At 42.0% G+C, this 17,982-nt stretch overlaps 1 protein-coding gene across 8 annotated transcripts in view; it reads left to right on the forward strand.

The window, feature by feature from the left end:
- Positions 1–17,982, forward strand: part of RBFOX2 (RNA binding fox-1 homolog 2) — a 168,090-nt gene that overhangs the window by 120,649 nt on the left and 29,459 nt on the right. For all 8 annotated transcript variants that reach the window (XR_007708433.1, XM_035551921.2, XM_035551922.2 and 5 more), the window contains one exon: positions 10,024–10,077. Coding sequence is in view for 7 of the 8 variants with exons in the window: in XM_035551921.2 (XP_035407814.1) it covers positions 10,024–10,077 (54 nt within the window). In the remaining variant the exon portion in view is untranslated. The remainder of the gene's footprint in view (positions 1–10,023; positions 10,078–17,982) is intronic.

Below are 17,982 nucleotides of genomic sequence, written 5' to 3' on the forward strand. Positions count from 1 at the left end.
AGCATTTCTATCCAATTCCCCCTTGCTCCTATTTCTCTTTCAGGATCAGGATGCTTTCCCTTGAGTGACTCTCTGAAACCAACCCTTTCTCCTACAGGGGACTCATGGTTGTCTGAGTCTTCAGCTGTGGCTGGCCTGTAACCCCCATCGTCTCCCTTTCCCTTCTGTGTGTCAGGTCACATCTCCTCAACGTCATATCTGAGAGACTCAAAATCCTTGCCTGGAGTGATTTTCCCAAACTACTGTACAATGAGAGAAATTGGGTAGACAGCAAAGCAGCAGAGGAGGAAGAAATAAATGTGATGGTAGGGAGGGAGTAAAGAAATCCCTTGAGGACTCAACAGCATGCGAGAGGTCAGCCCCGTCCTGGGGCGTAGAACATTAGCTGATGCTTTCATCCTGTATTGAATAGAGGTGGACTACAGATGTGTTGTTGTGTGTGTGATTAAGTGGAAATTACATAACGCTTTTCAAACCATTGCCATCCAGGAGAGCTGCAGACATAAGGATTTCCTGATGAATTGAAGTTATTCAGGTTTCAAGTCATCTCTCACCTGTCACATGTTTCTAACAGGTCCCTGAAATACCCTCAGCAATGGAACAAACATTTCCTTATGTATATGCTTCTTATAGGGTGGCAAATAAAATAGGCTGCTTAAAACATGTAATATTTACCTGACATTTCATGATGCCAATAAAAAGACTTCAAGAAAGCTTCTAGAAGGAATAGGTCATTTTTTAATGCACACAGTTCTGCACCCACCATAGAATAAATCAATAGTTGACCTTGTTCTAGCAGATAAAGAAGAGTTAATAGCTGACCTGAAATCCCACGGTTGCCTAGGTACCAGTGATTGTTATTTGTCTGTATTTACTTTGTGCAAACAGAATATGGCATCAGTCAGTAATGCAAGGAGCTTTAGAAGAGTCTGTTTCTTCAAGTTTAAACAATTGGAAGGATGACCAACCAGGAAGGTACATTTAGAAGGGGAAGTGTTAATGGAAGCTATGAAATATTTGATAAAATCATACCAGTGGCCCAAAAGGCATGATTCCACAGTCGCAGAAAGTGTGTTAATAAAACACAAAGCAATCTGCACACCAGGCAGGGAGGATGAAGTAAATGGCAGTGGATGTAATTACAAACTTAAACAAAGAAGCAGGTGAGAAAGGAAATGTACTAAATCACTGAGATATTGATGATGAAAATCCAGAGGAGAAGGTGTCAATTATTTACATGCAAAGATAAAAGGTCCTATATAGGCTAAGGTCCAATATAAAATAGCGTTCAAAATTGCATTGAAAAAACAAAGCACAAAAAATAAGCAAACCTCAAATATTTGATTAGTACTTGCTGTGTTTCTGATGTAACAGAAGGTATTTGTACCATATGGTTTTGCATATAATTTATAACAAAGGAGGATGAGGCAGTGCTTGCTAATATTAAAACAAAAAACAAACAACCAGCAGATCTAGATAAGATATGCCCAAGGATAACAGCCAAACTAAGGAGCTTTTTTATTCATTAATGTTAATTTTTAGCCAATTTATGTAAGCTATGGGAATTGGAGAAGACTGGAATGCTGCCCATCAGGATTCAGTATTGGTGGTGGTGGGGAATGACCCAAAGAGCTACAAAGTAATTATCGATAAGTTGATCCAAGATAAAAATAATTTTGGAAAGTTTTAAAAAACATCAGAATCTGAAGAAAGAGTTCAGTGGCATTCAGTATGATTTTGTGTAAGTTAATACGTCTTTCAAAGACATTTTGTCTATTTTGACAAGATTGTACAAAGCAGTATTGGGAAAGTTCAACATCCCTTAGCCAATTGAGTTAGTTTGTGTGACCAATTCTGTTTAACGTGTTCTGTTTGAGTTTTATTTTTTAGAAGAACCTCTGTTATTGTATTAAATACCTCTAATGATGGATCATGAAAAGCAGTATTTATTGGTGAGACATTAGTGATCAAGACTGCTTCTAGTGTAGATTTCCCCAGGGATCTGTTTCAGTTTCAGTATCTATCTACATCAACCCATGGAAACAGTGCTATTAAAATCTTGCCAGTAAGGTTTGCAGTCAAAAAAAAAAAAAAGGAAAAAAAAAAACCTGTTTGAGGAGGAAGATTAGGTTAGTGTTAGAGAATGACTTGAGATGATTGGATTTATCATCAGTTCACCAACAAAGCTGTGTTTGATACAGGTAAGTGCAGAGTAATGTGAATTTGGGAACAAGCTGTGCTTGTAGGATAGAAGATTTTATTTGGAAAACGCTGATTTGGGAGAGTACTGGTGATCACTGAAGATAGTTGCTTCAGCAATGCAAAGGGCAATATTGGGTTGAAGGAGAGAGATGCGTCTTGGCTCAACGTTGGAAAGATTGCATAGTTTTGTTCAGTTCTGAGTTCAATTTAGGACCATACAAATAATCTACAGCTTTGAAGATGAGTGGCTTTTTAGGTGTGTAAGGTGTTGGGTTCATTTATTCAGCTTCTCAAAGAGAGGTTGGGAGATGACTAGTCTGTGCTGTCCGTGTGCTTATGCATTGATGATAAGGGTTTTTTTCTAATAGGGTTTTAAATCTTGTTTACACTCGTAACAAGATTTTCCAGTTGGAAACTGAGAATTTTCACAATTAACTTTGAAATAAAAGGTAAAAGTCATAGTAATTTAGGCTAATTTTAAACAATGGAGGATCTTACGGGGGAGTGAAAGAGTGCTCTCAGAGTTAAAAACGAGTTAGCCCATCTTTTCAAAATCTTACCCAGTTTTTGAGGGACGTTCTACAACCTGTGTAAGGCCTCTCACATGATGGTAGCAGTCTTCTCCTTAACTGCTGGTAGGCTGTCTTCCTTCCTTAATGGACTATGTATGGAGGAGAAGAGCTCATTCCCCTCAGTGTGTTCCCAATCCTTTCAGCTTTGTGCTGTGATAGTGTCTGTGGTTGTATCTCATGACTGATGCCTTCGCTCTTAGGCCTCAGGAATCAATTTGCCTCCCACTATAAAACTGGCTGAGTTAATATGGTCAGTTCTGATGGCCTTCAGAGTCTCCTGAGGAAGATGGAGGCTGGGTTGGAGTGCCTGCAAAAGGAAAATCTGTCTATTTGCAGGCAGAATCATGAATTACCTCCACAAAAACAACCAAAGTTTTGCTTTGGTGGTTCGTATGGACAACTGTGTACTAAATCCTACTTATCTGTTGTGAGAGCAACAGCACAAGTAGTCAGAATTGATTTTTCTCAGAATTTACCTTGGTGAAACACTCTCAAGTGCTTACAAATCTTCTCTTATTTTTAAAACAGGAGAAAGTATAAGATAAAAACAAGGAATACATTGATGAAGATTGTAGATGAAGGTGGGATAGCAGTGTAGAGGGTGGGAAACTTCTCAGGCTCTGGCTTCAAAAGGAGGCCAGAAGAATTTGGTTTACAAATTTATTTCATTTTTTTTAGCAACATTTCACGTAGATCATTTCATGGCTACTGCCTTTAGGCTGTTAATTGCTTCTGATGGGGAGCATCATCAGCCCCGATGATAAAGGAGTTTTGTGGGTTATCAGCTACAGCAGCAATAATGCGTAGCTGTTATATATAAAAGTGACCATTTTATTACTTTTAACTTTAGTTAATTAAGTTGTTAATAATTTTACCTATTAAAGGTGACAGAGCAGTGACTATTTTTTTTTAAATATAAGATTTTAAGGAAGGCAATGTTATCATTTTCCTTCTCTGAGCATAATTCTTATCTCTGCCGCAAGACTCTTCATGTTTGTGGTAGACCACTGCTTTGTACGATCCAAACAACTCAGCTCTGGGAGCTCTATAATGGATATTCTTGGAAGGTCTCGTAACCTGAAGGTCTTGGCTTCTGGGGAAACAATTTGGTACATTGCATTTCGTAAAATATATCAGTGGATATAATTTCTCATCTAATTTCATTCTGGTGTCGAGAGTACCAAACACCTCTGTGAGGCCTACACTTTGAGGCTGAAGCAATAGCAAACTAGACTGCAGCTCTTCCTACCAAGATTTTGGTAGGATTTTAAGCCTGTATTTGCCAATAAATGAATGTAAATCCACAAGTAATTTATGATACACAACTATTGGAAATGTCAGAAAACTATTCGTTAGGTGTTTAAGTAAACAGGCAAATAACACGATAGGCCAAGAATAGTAGGAAAGTTGTGGAAAGGGAGTGTGCTCTTCAATTGGATTGGACATGTGAAGGAGGAAATCTATCTTCGGTATATCAGGACGTGTTTTAGCTTCTTTAGTCTTTGACTAGTATTGACCACTGATCACGTGTAGCCAGTCCTACACAGCACTGTGTAGGGAACAAAAATTGAGGAACAAATTGGGGAACAAAACTTGTGACACGAGGTGTGCGTGCTGTTTGTGAGGACTCCTCTTTCCTCGCTCTTCCTGTGGTAAGGGAGAGCTCTGGCCCTGTGGCAGGGCAGGACTTTGTTCCTGCTGGTGTTGTCGAGTAGTGTCAGAAGAGGCAGTGCTGTTTTTCCAGATGTTTCACCTTCTGTGACTGAACGGTGCGCTCAGTGCTGCTTGAGCAGCCTTGCTTTGTCTGAATAGCTGGGGACCGTGGTATTTCTCTGCAAAGGTACGTGTGTCACTTCAGCTGTCACCAGCTGTTGGACCCTCTGTCTTGTGAGGGTTGTCCTCCCAAACCGAGCTTTGAGTTTATGCCATGTCTGTGGGCATGGTTCCAAGCACCTCTCACGTGGCAGCAGCGCCAGGCTGAGGTGCAGGCACATCTCCAGGGATGGCACAAGGCAGGGAGAAGTAGCTGGAAATGTGCGCTGGAAGCCAGCCCGCCGTTAAGATCTCTGGAGCAGTACCCTGTGGTACTGTTTACCTGCATCTCACTGTTTTGTGTGAAAATCTTTTGTGAGTCAGACAAAAATGAATGACTGAGGAAACCATGCTCCTTGTCACTTTGTTTGCCGCAATGGCTGCAGTCTGTAAATCCTGTTAGAAATCTGTGCTCTTTGTGTGGCTTCCTTTTAAAGCCTGGTTTCTTAGAAAACGTGTGTTGGGCAACAGGTCGATCCTAATAAGGGCTTGGTGGTGCTTGTTTACTGCCTATTCAGCTGCTAAACTGTGGTAGAGCTTTGGTTTACAAATCTTTGTTGCTTTTATCTTCCTGTCAGCAAAGCATACTGGTGCAGCTTGGCTGAAGGCACGGCAAGCTTGGCCCCACTGTTTTGAAGAGCAGTGACCCAGCTGTAGGTGAGGAAGTTCATGTCTTGATAGCAGTTTAGCTCTGGCAGACCCCAGACTGTCATAACTAAGCACTGACTAATACGTCCTATGATGGAGACAGCTGTTCTCAGATGAAAGACGTCCCGTGGAGCTGGGAGCTGGGGTGGTAAGGGCACTCTGCAGCAGGGACCTATCCTGCAGGCAAAGCACCGTTGCTCGTGCACCTCAAGCCTGAGATCCTGAAATTATTTCTTGCATAGGCAATCCATTTCTTGGCAATCCTGAATTTCTAGTGGAATTTAGACCCGCTTTGAAAATGGACTGTTATATATCTTCTAGGTTTAGATAGTTCACTGCACTCGCCTCTAAGTGAATTGTGTAGGGCCATTGCAAAGCTGCTTGGGCATACAAAGTTCTGTTGTAGGGATGTGAGGTTGTCAGATGGTGGCTTACGTTACCTTTTATTGTTCCGTAATTTCTAGAGAATTCACCTTGTACTTCCTGTTACTGGCATCTTTAGGGTTAAGTTATTTGTCTGGCACGTTTTAGAGCTGATTTTTGAAAGCTCTAGACAGAGAGGAGGTAGGGCCAGCTGGAACGGAGCAGACAGGAGGGGCCCTATGAAACTGTCACTGCCTTGGAAGGCAAAAGCTCTCTGGTGCCAGATCTCTCAAATTTATTATATGTAATGTAGTTATGGCCTCTGCTGGAAAAGTCTGCTGCCTTCATGTCATCTGGGTAGAAAGAAACACACAGCGTGCATGCTCTTTCTTGCACAATGCCCTTGCATCTATTATAAGGTACGTCATGTTCAAGCAAGAAAATTGGGTTCTGTTCATAGCTGATGTCTCTTAATACCTTTATGCCCCTTAAAACTGTTATTTCCAGCACCCCCTGCTGCTATCATATAGGAGATGATCCTCATTTACCTGCTTTACAGAAAGAACAAAACAGCAAAAAACCACACGTACATACCCACCTGCCATATGATTGATATGGTTCTGGTGCACAACCAGTTCACAGAGGAGGCTTCTTGCACAACCTGACGTGTAGTAGGACGTGCTGGCTCCTTGGTCACACAGTAAGCTGTTGAAGTCACGGTGGGGAGCATTTGAGATGTGTAGCTCCACAATGCTTTCTTCAGAGGCTGTGAACTCTGGTTGGGATTTTTTTCCACTGCTGCTGTGCTGCGTTGTAAATAGATGTTCATGGTAATCATCGAGTGAAAGAGTCAGGTCTGTGAGCACAGTGATTCATGTCTTCAAGGTTAGAGATTAGAGGGTTAGTCCCCATCATGGATGACCTAAGCATGGATCTTGTTTTATTTGGCTAGACCCTCTGTCTGCTGTAAAACACAAACATGCCTGTATACATGATTTAAAAAAATTACTAGGAGGGCATTTGGTGTTGACCCTTTTATTTACACGGCCTAGCGTTTTCCATACAAAATTTGTAACCTCTTGCAAAGGAGCCCTTAAAACTTCCATTGTTTGCAGTAAGCTGTTGACATTTGGTAGGGGAAGCACCATCGGAGAACAAAGTGCCTTTTTATGTTCCACTAAATTAGATTCAGCTTTGAAGGAGATATAAACTGCTAAAAATGAACTAGTTCTTTTTTTCCCCTGCTTTCGTTCTTCAGGAAAATTCCGCTACCAAAAAATAAAAAATAAAAAAGTGCCTCCAGTCCTGGACCTGCTGTAACCGTTGCAGTAGTAAGGACAAGAGCTGTGATGTTCGGAGCTGCCAGAGCAGCTGTGGCAGCAGCCGCGGCAGAGTCTTGAAGAGTCCAGCACTCGTCCTCCTGCCTTGCAGCCACACTGCTTTCTTCCAGGGAATTTCATGGAGCAGGAAATCCCTCCCCAGCAAACCTCAGTTCAGCAGTTAGCTGCTGTTGTCCCTTCTGTCTCAAAAAGTTTCTTCCCTCCTGCCTCACAACTTTTAGGTGGAAAAGAGATGGGGCAGATTGCACAGGTGGCTGTAGCCCATTGCAGCAGGCTTCAAATGGTGCTTGCTGCAGCAGTAGGATTTGATGATCTTAATTATGATCGAGGAAACAACATAGATATTTCCTTGATCTTCGAGGCACAGAGACAGCCCTACCACCTGTCTCAGAGCTGGGTCAGACCGCTTACATTCAGCATTACCACCAGCTTTTTAGTGCTCCTGAGGAATTAAACACACGAGGCAGGATTTCCTGTTGGTGTGGAAACCCTGAGCAGTGAGCTTGGCCGAATGAGGCTGGCAAACAGCTCTGGCAGTAATACCCGAGTATCCAGGCCCAGCTGGGTGTGGAGAAAGGGGAAGATGGCAAGGCATAATTGTGCACCAGAAGCTGCACAGTTTGTTCTCTTTTAAGATGATTCTAATGAAGAAGAAACCGGTGATTTTTGATGGCTCTGAAGATTCTGAAAATAATTTTGGCATTTGCATTTATCAAGAGCCCGGCTGTTTCAGCGCGTGTGGCAAGGCTAGACAGCTGAGCTGATCTGGCAGGGACAGATCCTGTTCTTGGGCTGAGTGTGCAGCTTTCCATTCTCCCTTGCTTCCCAGAGCCCTAACACTCTCCTGACCCTTTGAACCAATTCAGATCAGTAAAGCGTCAAAAATGTATTATTTATTCCATTTGTTGGGCTATTTTTTTTTTGTGGGATTGATGAGCTGTATCAGTTTATCTGCGGGTGAGAATGAGAATGGGGGCCAGCTTTAGGAAGCTGGGGAGCCCAGGCGGGAAGGATGAAGGAGCAGGGACAGCCCTTTGGCAGCCATGAGCTGTTAAATTGGTTCAGCCCCTGTCGTGTAACTACACTGAAATAGTCTACCAAGAAAGCAATCATGACTGATTTCTTTCATGGCAGTGCCCAAACAACAAAGACAACAAAAAGCAATCAACAGCTAATCTCCTTTATAGACAAGCCCACACCAAGCGTGGGATAGAAATAGAAAATGTATTTTAGCTGTGATTGGCACAGCAGTGGTCAAAAGAGGATCCAGCATGGATCAAACCTAAGCTGTTGAGATGTTGAGGTTTCAAGGAAGATGCAATCACTGTTCACGTTTACATTAGCATTATTCAAACGTTGGGTAACGTAGGATATTGTGAATTCAATTGTTTTGAGATGAATAGAAGATCAAGTATTGTCCTTAAACAATAGAACAGTAAAAACAACATCTGTGATCCAGCATTTGTAAAAGAATACAACTATCTCCTTTTTAAGAATGGAAGATGGGAGCAGACAGAAACTATGGCTAAAATTGTGGGAAGTATTTTGTTTGCATAAAGAGGATTGAAGGGACTTAATAGCTTTTTACTGCTTTACATATTCAAAGATTCTCTGCAGTCATCATAGCTTACTGTTGCAAATGTTCCACATTTGCAAATCTGGAGACAAGTCTTTCAAGCAGAGCTCCCAGAAAATAAGCATTATACCTACTTGACTACATATGGAAATGTTGATTTAAAAAAACTGGCAAATATCATATTAAGAGCACTGTGGCAAAGTAGAATTCCAATGCCCAGAGGTTGTGTTCGCCATCTTTCCTAAGTGTGAAACCACTCTTTCTTCTCCTGTTGCCTCTTCCTTCATTTCCTACCTCCTTTAAAACTTCTGCAGGCTGTAAGATGAAATCCATGTTGATGAAAGCTTTTGTAAAGAATAGGGTATGAGGCACACTCAAAAACATATTTTATTTGAAAGCAATAGACATTTCTGGAATGAAGGCTCCATATATGTGAGTCCCTGAGAATGAGATCTTGGAGCTGTCTTTCTGGAGAGCAAACCTCCAATTTGGAAATAAATACAACACTGATATTTCTAGCTGACAGAATATTGTGGGGCTCTGTTGAAGTGCTAATACTTTTATGTATAGAATACTGGTTTGAATCTGGCCAGATCAATATAAATACGAAAATATGTTCCCAGGCATGGGATGTGATCAATATATGGTTCCATGGTGTGGCAAATTGCCTTTCTAGCTTGTAGCCCTCATTTCCCACTTTTTGTTCTGTGCTAAGTGGTGAGATCTTTGGAACCAGTTGTTGAAACAGCACAGAGCAGTGGGGCACTGTTCTCCCCTGGGGTCTCCAGGCTAAAGCAGAAATCAGGATCATCATACATGACAAAGTTACATGGATTTTCAGCAGCTTCCTGTATGTCCCAGGTTGAAGTGATTGATCCTTTTTAGAAAAAAAAAAAAAAAAAAAGACCTGTTGTGATTTGGCCGTGTTCACAGTTTCTGAATCTTCCATTAATTCTTTTGAAGGCTGAGTTTCCAAAAGTAAAGGGGAAAAACGAGGAGATTTAGAGTTTGGAATTTCTAGGGCTGGGAGTCTTTTGTGACTATCCCCTCCAGAGAAACATCCTCACCTTTCAGTTTCTTTGTGATAGCCACTTCAGAAGGAAGATGAAATGCTGAATTACATTTGAGAACTGTTGTTAGAGGTCTTAGATGAAATCATATAACCATGTCTTAGATAAAATAGCAGAATGAGGAAAGAAAGAACTGTTTAGATTAAAAGAGGCGAGGGGGAAGCCAGCAGGGGGAAACCAGCTCAAATCCCTAAAACTCTTCTGGAGATTGTTTTTCTTCCTTCAGACTTTCATGAGAAAACCTGGGGTCTGTGACCAAGAGGTTTTGTATGTCCTAACCTGAGAGAACTGGGTCATGTCACTGGGATTTTATGCTTTTGCCTGTATGCTAGAAATGGAAGTATTCTCACCTCCCTTCTTGTGTTAAGCCAGCACCTAAAAGGTACGAAAAATTGATTGCCAAAAATAAATCTTTTTCTTCTTTCCCCTTGTCTCTGCAGCAATTCGGCAAAATCCTTGATGTAGAGATAATCTTTAATGAGCGCGGCTCCAAGGTAAGTCCTGTTTCTGTACCTGCTTCTCTTGTTTTGATTGCACAGAGTAAAAGGCAGTTCATTGCCTAGAGAATATACTCTGTAGAGATCAGCAGGAATTAGCATGATGGGGGAAGGGAAAACCTATTTTGAGGACTGTCTCCTGTTCCCTCTGACTCCAGACTCTGAGCATGGTCATTTCTGGGCAGCATGTACGAATGCTCCTAGACGCTCCTGTCTGTAACATGGGATCAGGTTCCCCAGCCTTTTGAGCAAACAGGGAGTCAGTTGAGCCCTCATACCAACCTCTTCTCATTGCACTAGCAATGGGTGCCCTGTGGGGAAGGCAGAATAAGGTAAAAACAACTTCATGTGACGGGAGCTGGTAAAAACGAAGCCTAACAGCGCCCCCCCCACACCCCCCCCAATCACATCTTCATTGCATTAAAATACTTCCAGAGAAAAAAGTGTAATATCTCAAATGTGGAAGGATTCTGTTTACTCTCTTTTGCAGACTTGCCTGGTATTTCTGAGATTCTGACCTTTCACGTTTGAGATAGCTGATGCTTCGTAAAAGCATCCTCATTCCCCTTGCCCTGCCCCTGTGGACCTCCCCCCACTGAATTTGCATTCGCACACCTATCTTCGTCTTTAAAACGTGTTAAGAGGGAGGTTTCATTGAGAGCTAATGGTAATTTATTTCTCTGGAGGTGAGATTTCAGATGTTGCTTAGTTCAGCTGCAGAGAGATTCAGTGATCTTTGTCCTAATTGGCAATTGGTTCTCATCACGTAACCAGTATCACCACAATGACAAATTGATGTGATTCTCTCTCTGCCCAGGAGGTTCAGCACTGGAATAGCAGGGAGTTTTGCAGGTCAGGAGCGAGGTGCATTGCCAAAGCTCTATGGGGGAAGCTTGCACAGTGCATGTCTATACTCTGCTTGACTTAATCAATGCTAAGATTCCCATTTTCAATTAAAACAAAATTTCCCTACTCCCCCCACACACGTGTGTGCACATGTGTGCATGCACACAAGAGATTTTGAAGTTGCAATTCAGCTAAGCAGTTTCTGTGTAGAGTCTATATGTCTTTCTCCTGAATTTGAGGTTCACAACCTTAAGGTGGCCTCTTTGCTTCAACATATCTTCTGGGGTCTGTTCATGTTCAGAGCCCTCTGCAAATTTCAGCATGTGTTCACCAAGATGCATTCGGAACTTCTTCAGTCTCTGTGTTATCTGGAAACCAGAAAGCAGCTGATCTGCATACAAAACAAATGAGATTTAGCCCTTTCCCCATCCTTAGTTTGGATTTACTACCATGGTTTTTCTTGTTTTGTTTTGTTTTTTAATAAAACAGTCTGAACAAGTAAATGACTATGTGGCTTAGAGAGCTGTACTTCCCTTTGTGGATAAAAATCTATACGCTTTACCAGAACAATCAGCTATGCTGAGTTTGTAAATATTTATTCTGCTCTCTGCTGTTCTTCTGATATTTATAGGCCAGAGCTGTCTGCGAATTAGACCCGATTTTAGTCATTTCTATTTGGCTTTGGGAATAGCCTCTGGCCTCTATCAGATCTCTACTTTTTTGGACGTAGTTGCAAAAGAAAGAGCAAAAATAACTGTCCTGACAAAGTGGTGAGCTCTATCCTCCCATCTCCCTCTGCTTGTGCTTTCCAGCACAGTGTACACGAACTTCACCCTCACTCTTCCATCCATACAGCCCTATATTAAACGCCCACGGCTGCCCTTTTCCTTCTAGGCAACACTAACATTGGAGACTTTCTGTGAAGACTTAGTTTTCATAGTCATAAACCATTTTCTTCTGCAATTGTTAAAGCCCAAGGCTTCTGGTTTTCAGTTAAAACAGGAATTGTTGCTGAAGAGTTTCTTGATCAATCTCGTCCTGAACCCTTAATAAACGTACGAAAAACGAAAGCAATCCAAAGAGATGTTCTTCGAGTCCTTGACCATGCAGTTTTCTGCTGCTTTTTTGTCATCTTAGAGCAAAAAGCAGTTGCAGAACTGATAGCCGATGTGAGGGATGGGGCAGAATCTGAACAGAATGAGAAAACGCCCAACGAACAATTTTGTGGTATCCTTGCATCCTTCTCTACCCCAAATAATTAACGTTTAAAAAAGAATGCAAGATTATTCCTGCTTAGCATGAAAATGGGAGGCCCCCGTGTTTGAGTGGGGTGTAGCTGCACGAAGCACCTGGTATTCACATAACAATGGAAAAACAACAGTTTGGTGATCTGATGGTGAAGCAAAGGAAACGGACCTTTCTGGAGGCCACTCACTCACTCTTGGGTTCTTCCTCCACCTTAGGAAAAAAAAAATCTGAATGCATTTTCCTGCCCTGTGGTTTCCATTCTAATCTAATGATATGAAACCTCTCTCTCTTCTTCTCCTCCTCCTCTCTTTTGGGAATCCGAAAGCAGATGCTCCTGCTGCCTGCCTTGTGCTGTGTTCTCAATGCTCCCTTCCCTCCCCTGGGTTCCTAAGGGTGTAGAGTTTTGTCTATGTGTTTTGAAAACATTTAAAAGGTTACAGCGGTGAATCCCACACTGCCCCGGGCCTGCCCCCACCCAGCGTACGATGGGGTTGAGCAGCGCTTTCTCCCTGCCCGGCTGGGGCAGGAGCTTCTGTTGGAAGCGCTCCAGCGCTGGCGGGCAGGAGGGCCTGGAGGAAACCTGCGGTTTGCGTTCTTCCTTTTGAATCCACCTGAGATGACCAGGCCCTGACGCTGCACCCGAGGGAACTGTAGAGGACAGGCTACGGGTTTGGGATCTCCACGTGTTTAGGAAGTTTGGTGGCCACAGGAAGAGCAGCGTACGTACGTCACGGCCGCCTCGCGCCTCAGGTTCTTGTGTTTGGCTTAGGAAGTGGCATTTGCTGGCTTTCTGTATCACAGCAGAGGAGGAGGCAGCTAATAATGAGTTTTGCTGGTACTCCTCTGAAAGCAATGTGAGTTCTTGTCTCCTAACTCGATTTCTGCCTAGATTCAATCTGTTTAGTAGGATTATGTGGGCCTTGGTAGACTTCACGCTGATACTGCTTTGCTACCTATGAAAAACAAGGTACAAACTTTAAACATCCCTTGAATTTCATTTTGTTTTATTCTTTAGCTTGTATGACAGAACGACATCTGTCTTCCCCTGATTTATTTATTATTTTTTGCTTGCTTCCTGGAAGCTAGCTGTTTGCTGCAGTTGTCCTGTTTACCGTAACAATTCGAGTTCTGACCCATGTAAATAAATGCCTTTAAATAACATCCTGCTCACGGCTGCAACTCACCGTGCACTTTGCTGAACCCTGAATAAAACACCTCCAGAGGAAGTCGAGGGATAGGATTCCTGCTCCTCTCGTCAGCGGAGAAGCATCCTGCAGATGCATATTTTGACACTGTTGTGCTGAACTGACCGGGTAGACACATTTGCAGAATTACTGCAGTCTGCCCATGTAGCACTTTAAACAAGAAGCCTGTGACATTCATAAAGCTGCAGGGGAAGGAAATACAAGCTCTCTGCTTGCCGGCCGCGTGCCAGGTGGCATTCTGAGATGTGCCCTTGGTGACATTCAGAGACCAAGAAAGAGTAAGCACACAGCAAAACCGTGGCTGAGGAAGGAGCACGTTGTAGATTTCTAGATGGTAGGAGTTCATACTAGTGCAGATTACAAGCTTGAGGTTTCAGGTCAGCGTAAGTTTTTCCCCTCTGCTTTCCACTTGGGAAGCCCAGATCCTTAAAAAGGAGGTTGGTCTACAGGTTTTTGTATAGGACTGAAGTGTCTAGAAGTGCTTCATATTTGCTTGAAAAATTGGTTATATAGCGGCTTATGTGTAGTCTTCACAAGGAAATTCCATCGTTAGTGAGTGGAGGTCCATAAAGAAACCCAAAGTAAGTAAAAAACTTGTGCAGAAAGCTGTATGGAAGCACTGAAGTCTTCATGTTTACAGTTAACCGCAGGTTAATAATACTCATTTAGGTTTGAATAACTCTACCCAAAAGACCGTATGCTTGCCATGTGCATTTATTTCTTCTTGGAGTGGACTAGGTGCTTTGAGTGAGCCACGCTGTCCTGAACTTAAGTTTCCACTCAGGGAAACAGGTACCTTCCCTTGTTACAGAGGGCTTGTTTTCACTTTAATTCTATTTTTATAATTTTTGTTCAGATGTCATCAGTTGAGCCAGAAATTCAGATAAAGTTATTAACACAAAGAGGCTTAATAACAAATTAAGTATAAAGCAGTGTCACTTTCTCAGGTCACCAAATCCCTTTATAATGCTCATGGTTTACAAGAGACGTGACCTTTTATCCGAGTTCAGTCAAGAACGGTGAATTGCCTTGGTCACCTTCAACTCTGTGATCCTAATAAGTTAACGAGTTAAATTTGTCCATACACTGTGAACTGGTTTACTTGAATTTGAATAATTAAGGCTGAAGTTGATGGAGGGATAGTGTAAGCTGATTTGCTGCTCCTTGTGGGAAGGGGCACCTTCCTAGTGGTGCTCATGTCATTGTGCAGGGACTTGAACTTAGGGTGCCAAATTATCAAAAAGAAAAAAGGAAAAAAAGGGAGAAAAAAAAATCCAGCAGGGAGAAGAAAAATCCAGAAGGAGAAGCGAGAGCTCATCTTCTGCTGGTCTAGCGTGTCGAACTCGCTGACCACACAGCAAGGTGAACTCCATGTCAGATGAAGGGGAGGAGGAGGAGCGCACAACCGGCAAATTGTGGGGCTGCGCGACCTCTGCTCCGAGTTGGCTGGAGCTGATCCAGAGCTGCCAGCGCTTGCAGCCCTGGCTGCAATCCCACCATTCAGCCCCGTCCTCTGCCCCCTTCTTGTTTTTTGTAGGAGGGATTGGCAGTGGAGCGACGCAACAAGCTGGATCGGGGAAGTGATCCAGCTTAAAAATAGCCCCGCTGTTGAGTTTTCTCTTTGGTGTGCGTTGTTTTTTTAAAAAAGATGTATTTATTTATTTATTTGGATTTCTTTAGCCAGAGTAATTCCTGCATCTGTTTCACTAGACCGCACAGGTAGGCAGCTGGGTGGATGCTTTGTCCATCCGCGCCTAATGCCCCAGAGCAGCACAGGGGAGCTGGAAGGGCTGCTGAAGTGATGGAGTGATGGCAGCCTCAGTTTACACCGCTTCCTTCACCAGTTTGAAGTGAGCGCGTGTGACTCTGATAACATGTGCTTCTGAATTTCGGGCAGTGTTCCCATCAGTGCACCCAGTCCTGCTCATCTCAGGTGGATTATAGCCGAAACCCTCCTCCTCTCTCAAATGCCTTGGAAACAGGTAGCCTAAACTTCTGCCCCTTGGCCATATTTTTCAGGCTCCTGAAAGTTTATTTATAAACAAAGGTGGGGGGAAAAATGGAAAAAAAAAAAAAAACAACAAAAAACCCAACCACAACCCAACAACTAAAGAGCACAGCAGCAGAGGAAGGCAAAGCCCATTGCTGGCTGCGTGCTCTAGGGGTACAAGGCAAAAACGCTGCTGCTGAGGTGACTGTCTAAACTCCATGACAAACAAAGGGTTAACAATGCATGGATTTCAAGGGGCTCTGTTTAGTTTCCTTTGTTTTTATTTTCTGTTTGTTTTTTTTGTTTTGTTTTATTTTATATTTTTGTTGTTTTTTTTTTTTTGTTTAATTTCTGTGTTCTGGCCACACCCAGGAGAACCGTCTGCTTTTGATTTCTCCCTTTACGGTTACATGGTAAATTTTCTTTCTCATTCTTCAGAGATGGAAACGTTCAAATACTCTCTCTATATACATTTATTTATTTATTTTTTACACTGCTCATCATGTTGCTTGTTATTTATTGCAGAGTCTGAGGCCAGACTAAAAGGGTGACAGTTACTCGGTCTCTTCAGGCCCTTTGAATAAACCTTTGGGTAAAAAGGGGGTTAGTCTGGCCCTGCAAATTACTCATAAGTCCTAAATTTTTTTTGCAGGGTTTATTTAGTGTTTGTGGGGTATGTTGAGGTTTAAATTTATTTTCTGCCTGGGAGAAGTTCCTGGCAGTTGGTGGAGGGGGAAATGTTGAAAAATTCAGCCTTGTTATCATAACAGCCTTATTAAACGGGAGTTATTTGTATAAACTAAACTCTAGAAACGTTAAGTCTTTTTTTAACCCGGGATTGTATCTTCCCTTCCTCTGGCTCCATACCTAGTACTGTGGGGCAAACCAGTACTTGCTATAGACCTGAGCTAGCAAATATTGGTTATCTGCCTCCTTTTTAAAAATTTTTTTTTCTTTAAGGGCAAGACAACCTTGGGAGGGAAAACTGAGAATTGTTTGTTGTATATGTACTTGGGTACAAATTAATCCCTATTCTTTGCAGGTCATCTGTGAGAAGGAATTAAAAATATATGTATGTGTTGTTTTCTCTCCCACATCAAAAATATGTGTATTTAATTGCTAGTTTTTAAGCTGAGTAATAATAGAAATGTCAAGCATGGTTCACCTATTTTTCCTGATTGAAAATTTGAATGTCTAAGGGTCGCATTAAGAAGACTAACCAAGTGGACACAAATATTGACTCTTATCATAGTCAGCTATGTGAAGTGTTAATTCAGCGTTGACATTAAATGGTTTTCAACAAAGCGTTGCATAAGCCAAGGACTGATCTGTCAGTAAAACAAAACTTCTGGTTAATTAGTTAAGTTGTTCAGAATCAAGTTAACTCTGTTTTAGTTCACATTGTTAATCATTCCTGTATAGTCTGCGTGTGGATTGTGCCCTTTCTTGATTTAACTTATTAAAAATACTGAAAATTCAAAATCAGTTTCAAGGTGTTTGACAATAATCTGTTTTTAAAATCCCATACAGACTTCATTAATTGCAAACAAATGTGAATTAAAATAGTCTTAGTTTGGTTCTAGTCTGCACAGGCTAATGTCTAAAAAATTACCTTCCCTCTGCTCTCCAGCTTTCAGTTCACAGCATCACAGAAGACATAAATCTCATTCAGGCTCTACAGGATTGTCTAGAACAAACAAAAATTTTAATGTCAAAAGAGAAGAGGGAAATAGAGATTGCTGCTGCGGTCTTTACCTCCCCTCCTCCCCAAACCTTTTTAAAGATGTTTTTTCCCCATTATATCGAACAGAGGGAAACGTGTTACTCTATTTCTCAGTCTTCCCTTTCTCTGTAGGTGTTCTTTGAAGCAGATAAAATACACTGTCCCTTCATAATCAGCTTTGCTATTACACTCCCCCCCATCAGTTCCATGCAGCCTGTTTGACAGTTGCATGTGGTTGGACTGACTTATTAGACCTGGTCTCTTGTAGCACCGATTTTAATTGATTTCTGCAGAAAACATATATGTTGTTCAGAAAAAGGCAATCGTTTGTTATTTATATAGCCTTTATTTTTTAAGCTGACAAAATGAAATTATCCCAAGTTTTAGATTAGGGGGCTGGTGCCCAAAGGAGAGTTCTTGTTGATTTCAACATGACAGTAAGGTTAGCTAAGGAGTTTTTGTTCTTGCTGCTCCTGGAGAAAAAAAAATAAATAAAATAATAATTAAAAGAAAAAACACTACATTTTGCAAATATGTAATGGTTTTGTGCTGGAAACCTAGCTGTGGATGATAAAGGCCAGCATGCACAAAGGGGCTTTTCAAGACTACTATTTTACAGATTTTAAAAAAAGCACTTAGATAATGACAGCTTGCTTGTGTCTTGTTGCTAACGGTGCCTAGAAATCCAGGTGCTGTTTTTTGGGGGTCCACGCATGCCGACCCTGAGCTGCATGGAGGGGGCTGCCAGGGTAGCATGCCAGTGCTTTGGGTCGCTCACCTTACCTAGTGCTCTGCTTAACATCAGGAGTTTCCATTGCATCAAATGCAGGCTTTGTTCTCCTTCCTCCTGAGCCAACGGAGATTGCTGTCCGTGCATTAAAGTGGTATTT

Source organism: Cygnus atratus, chromosome 1 (genome assembly GCF_013377495.2).
Source record: "Cygnus atratus isolate AKBS03 ecotype Queensland, Australia chromosome 1, CAtr_DNAZoo_HiC_assembly, whole genome shotgun sequence".
NCBI classification, from domain to species: Eukaryota; Metazoa; Chordata; class Aves; order Anseriformes; family Anatidae; genus Cygnus; species Cygnus atratus.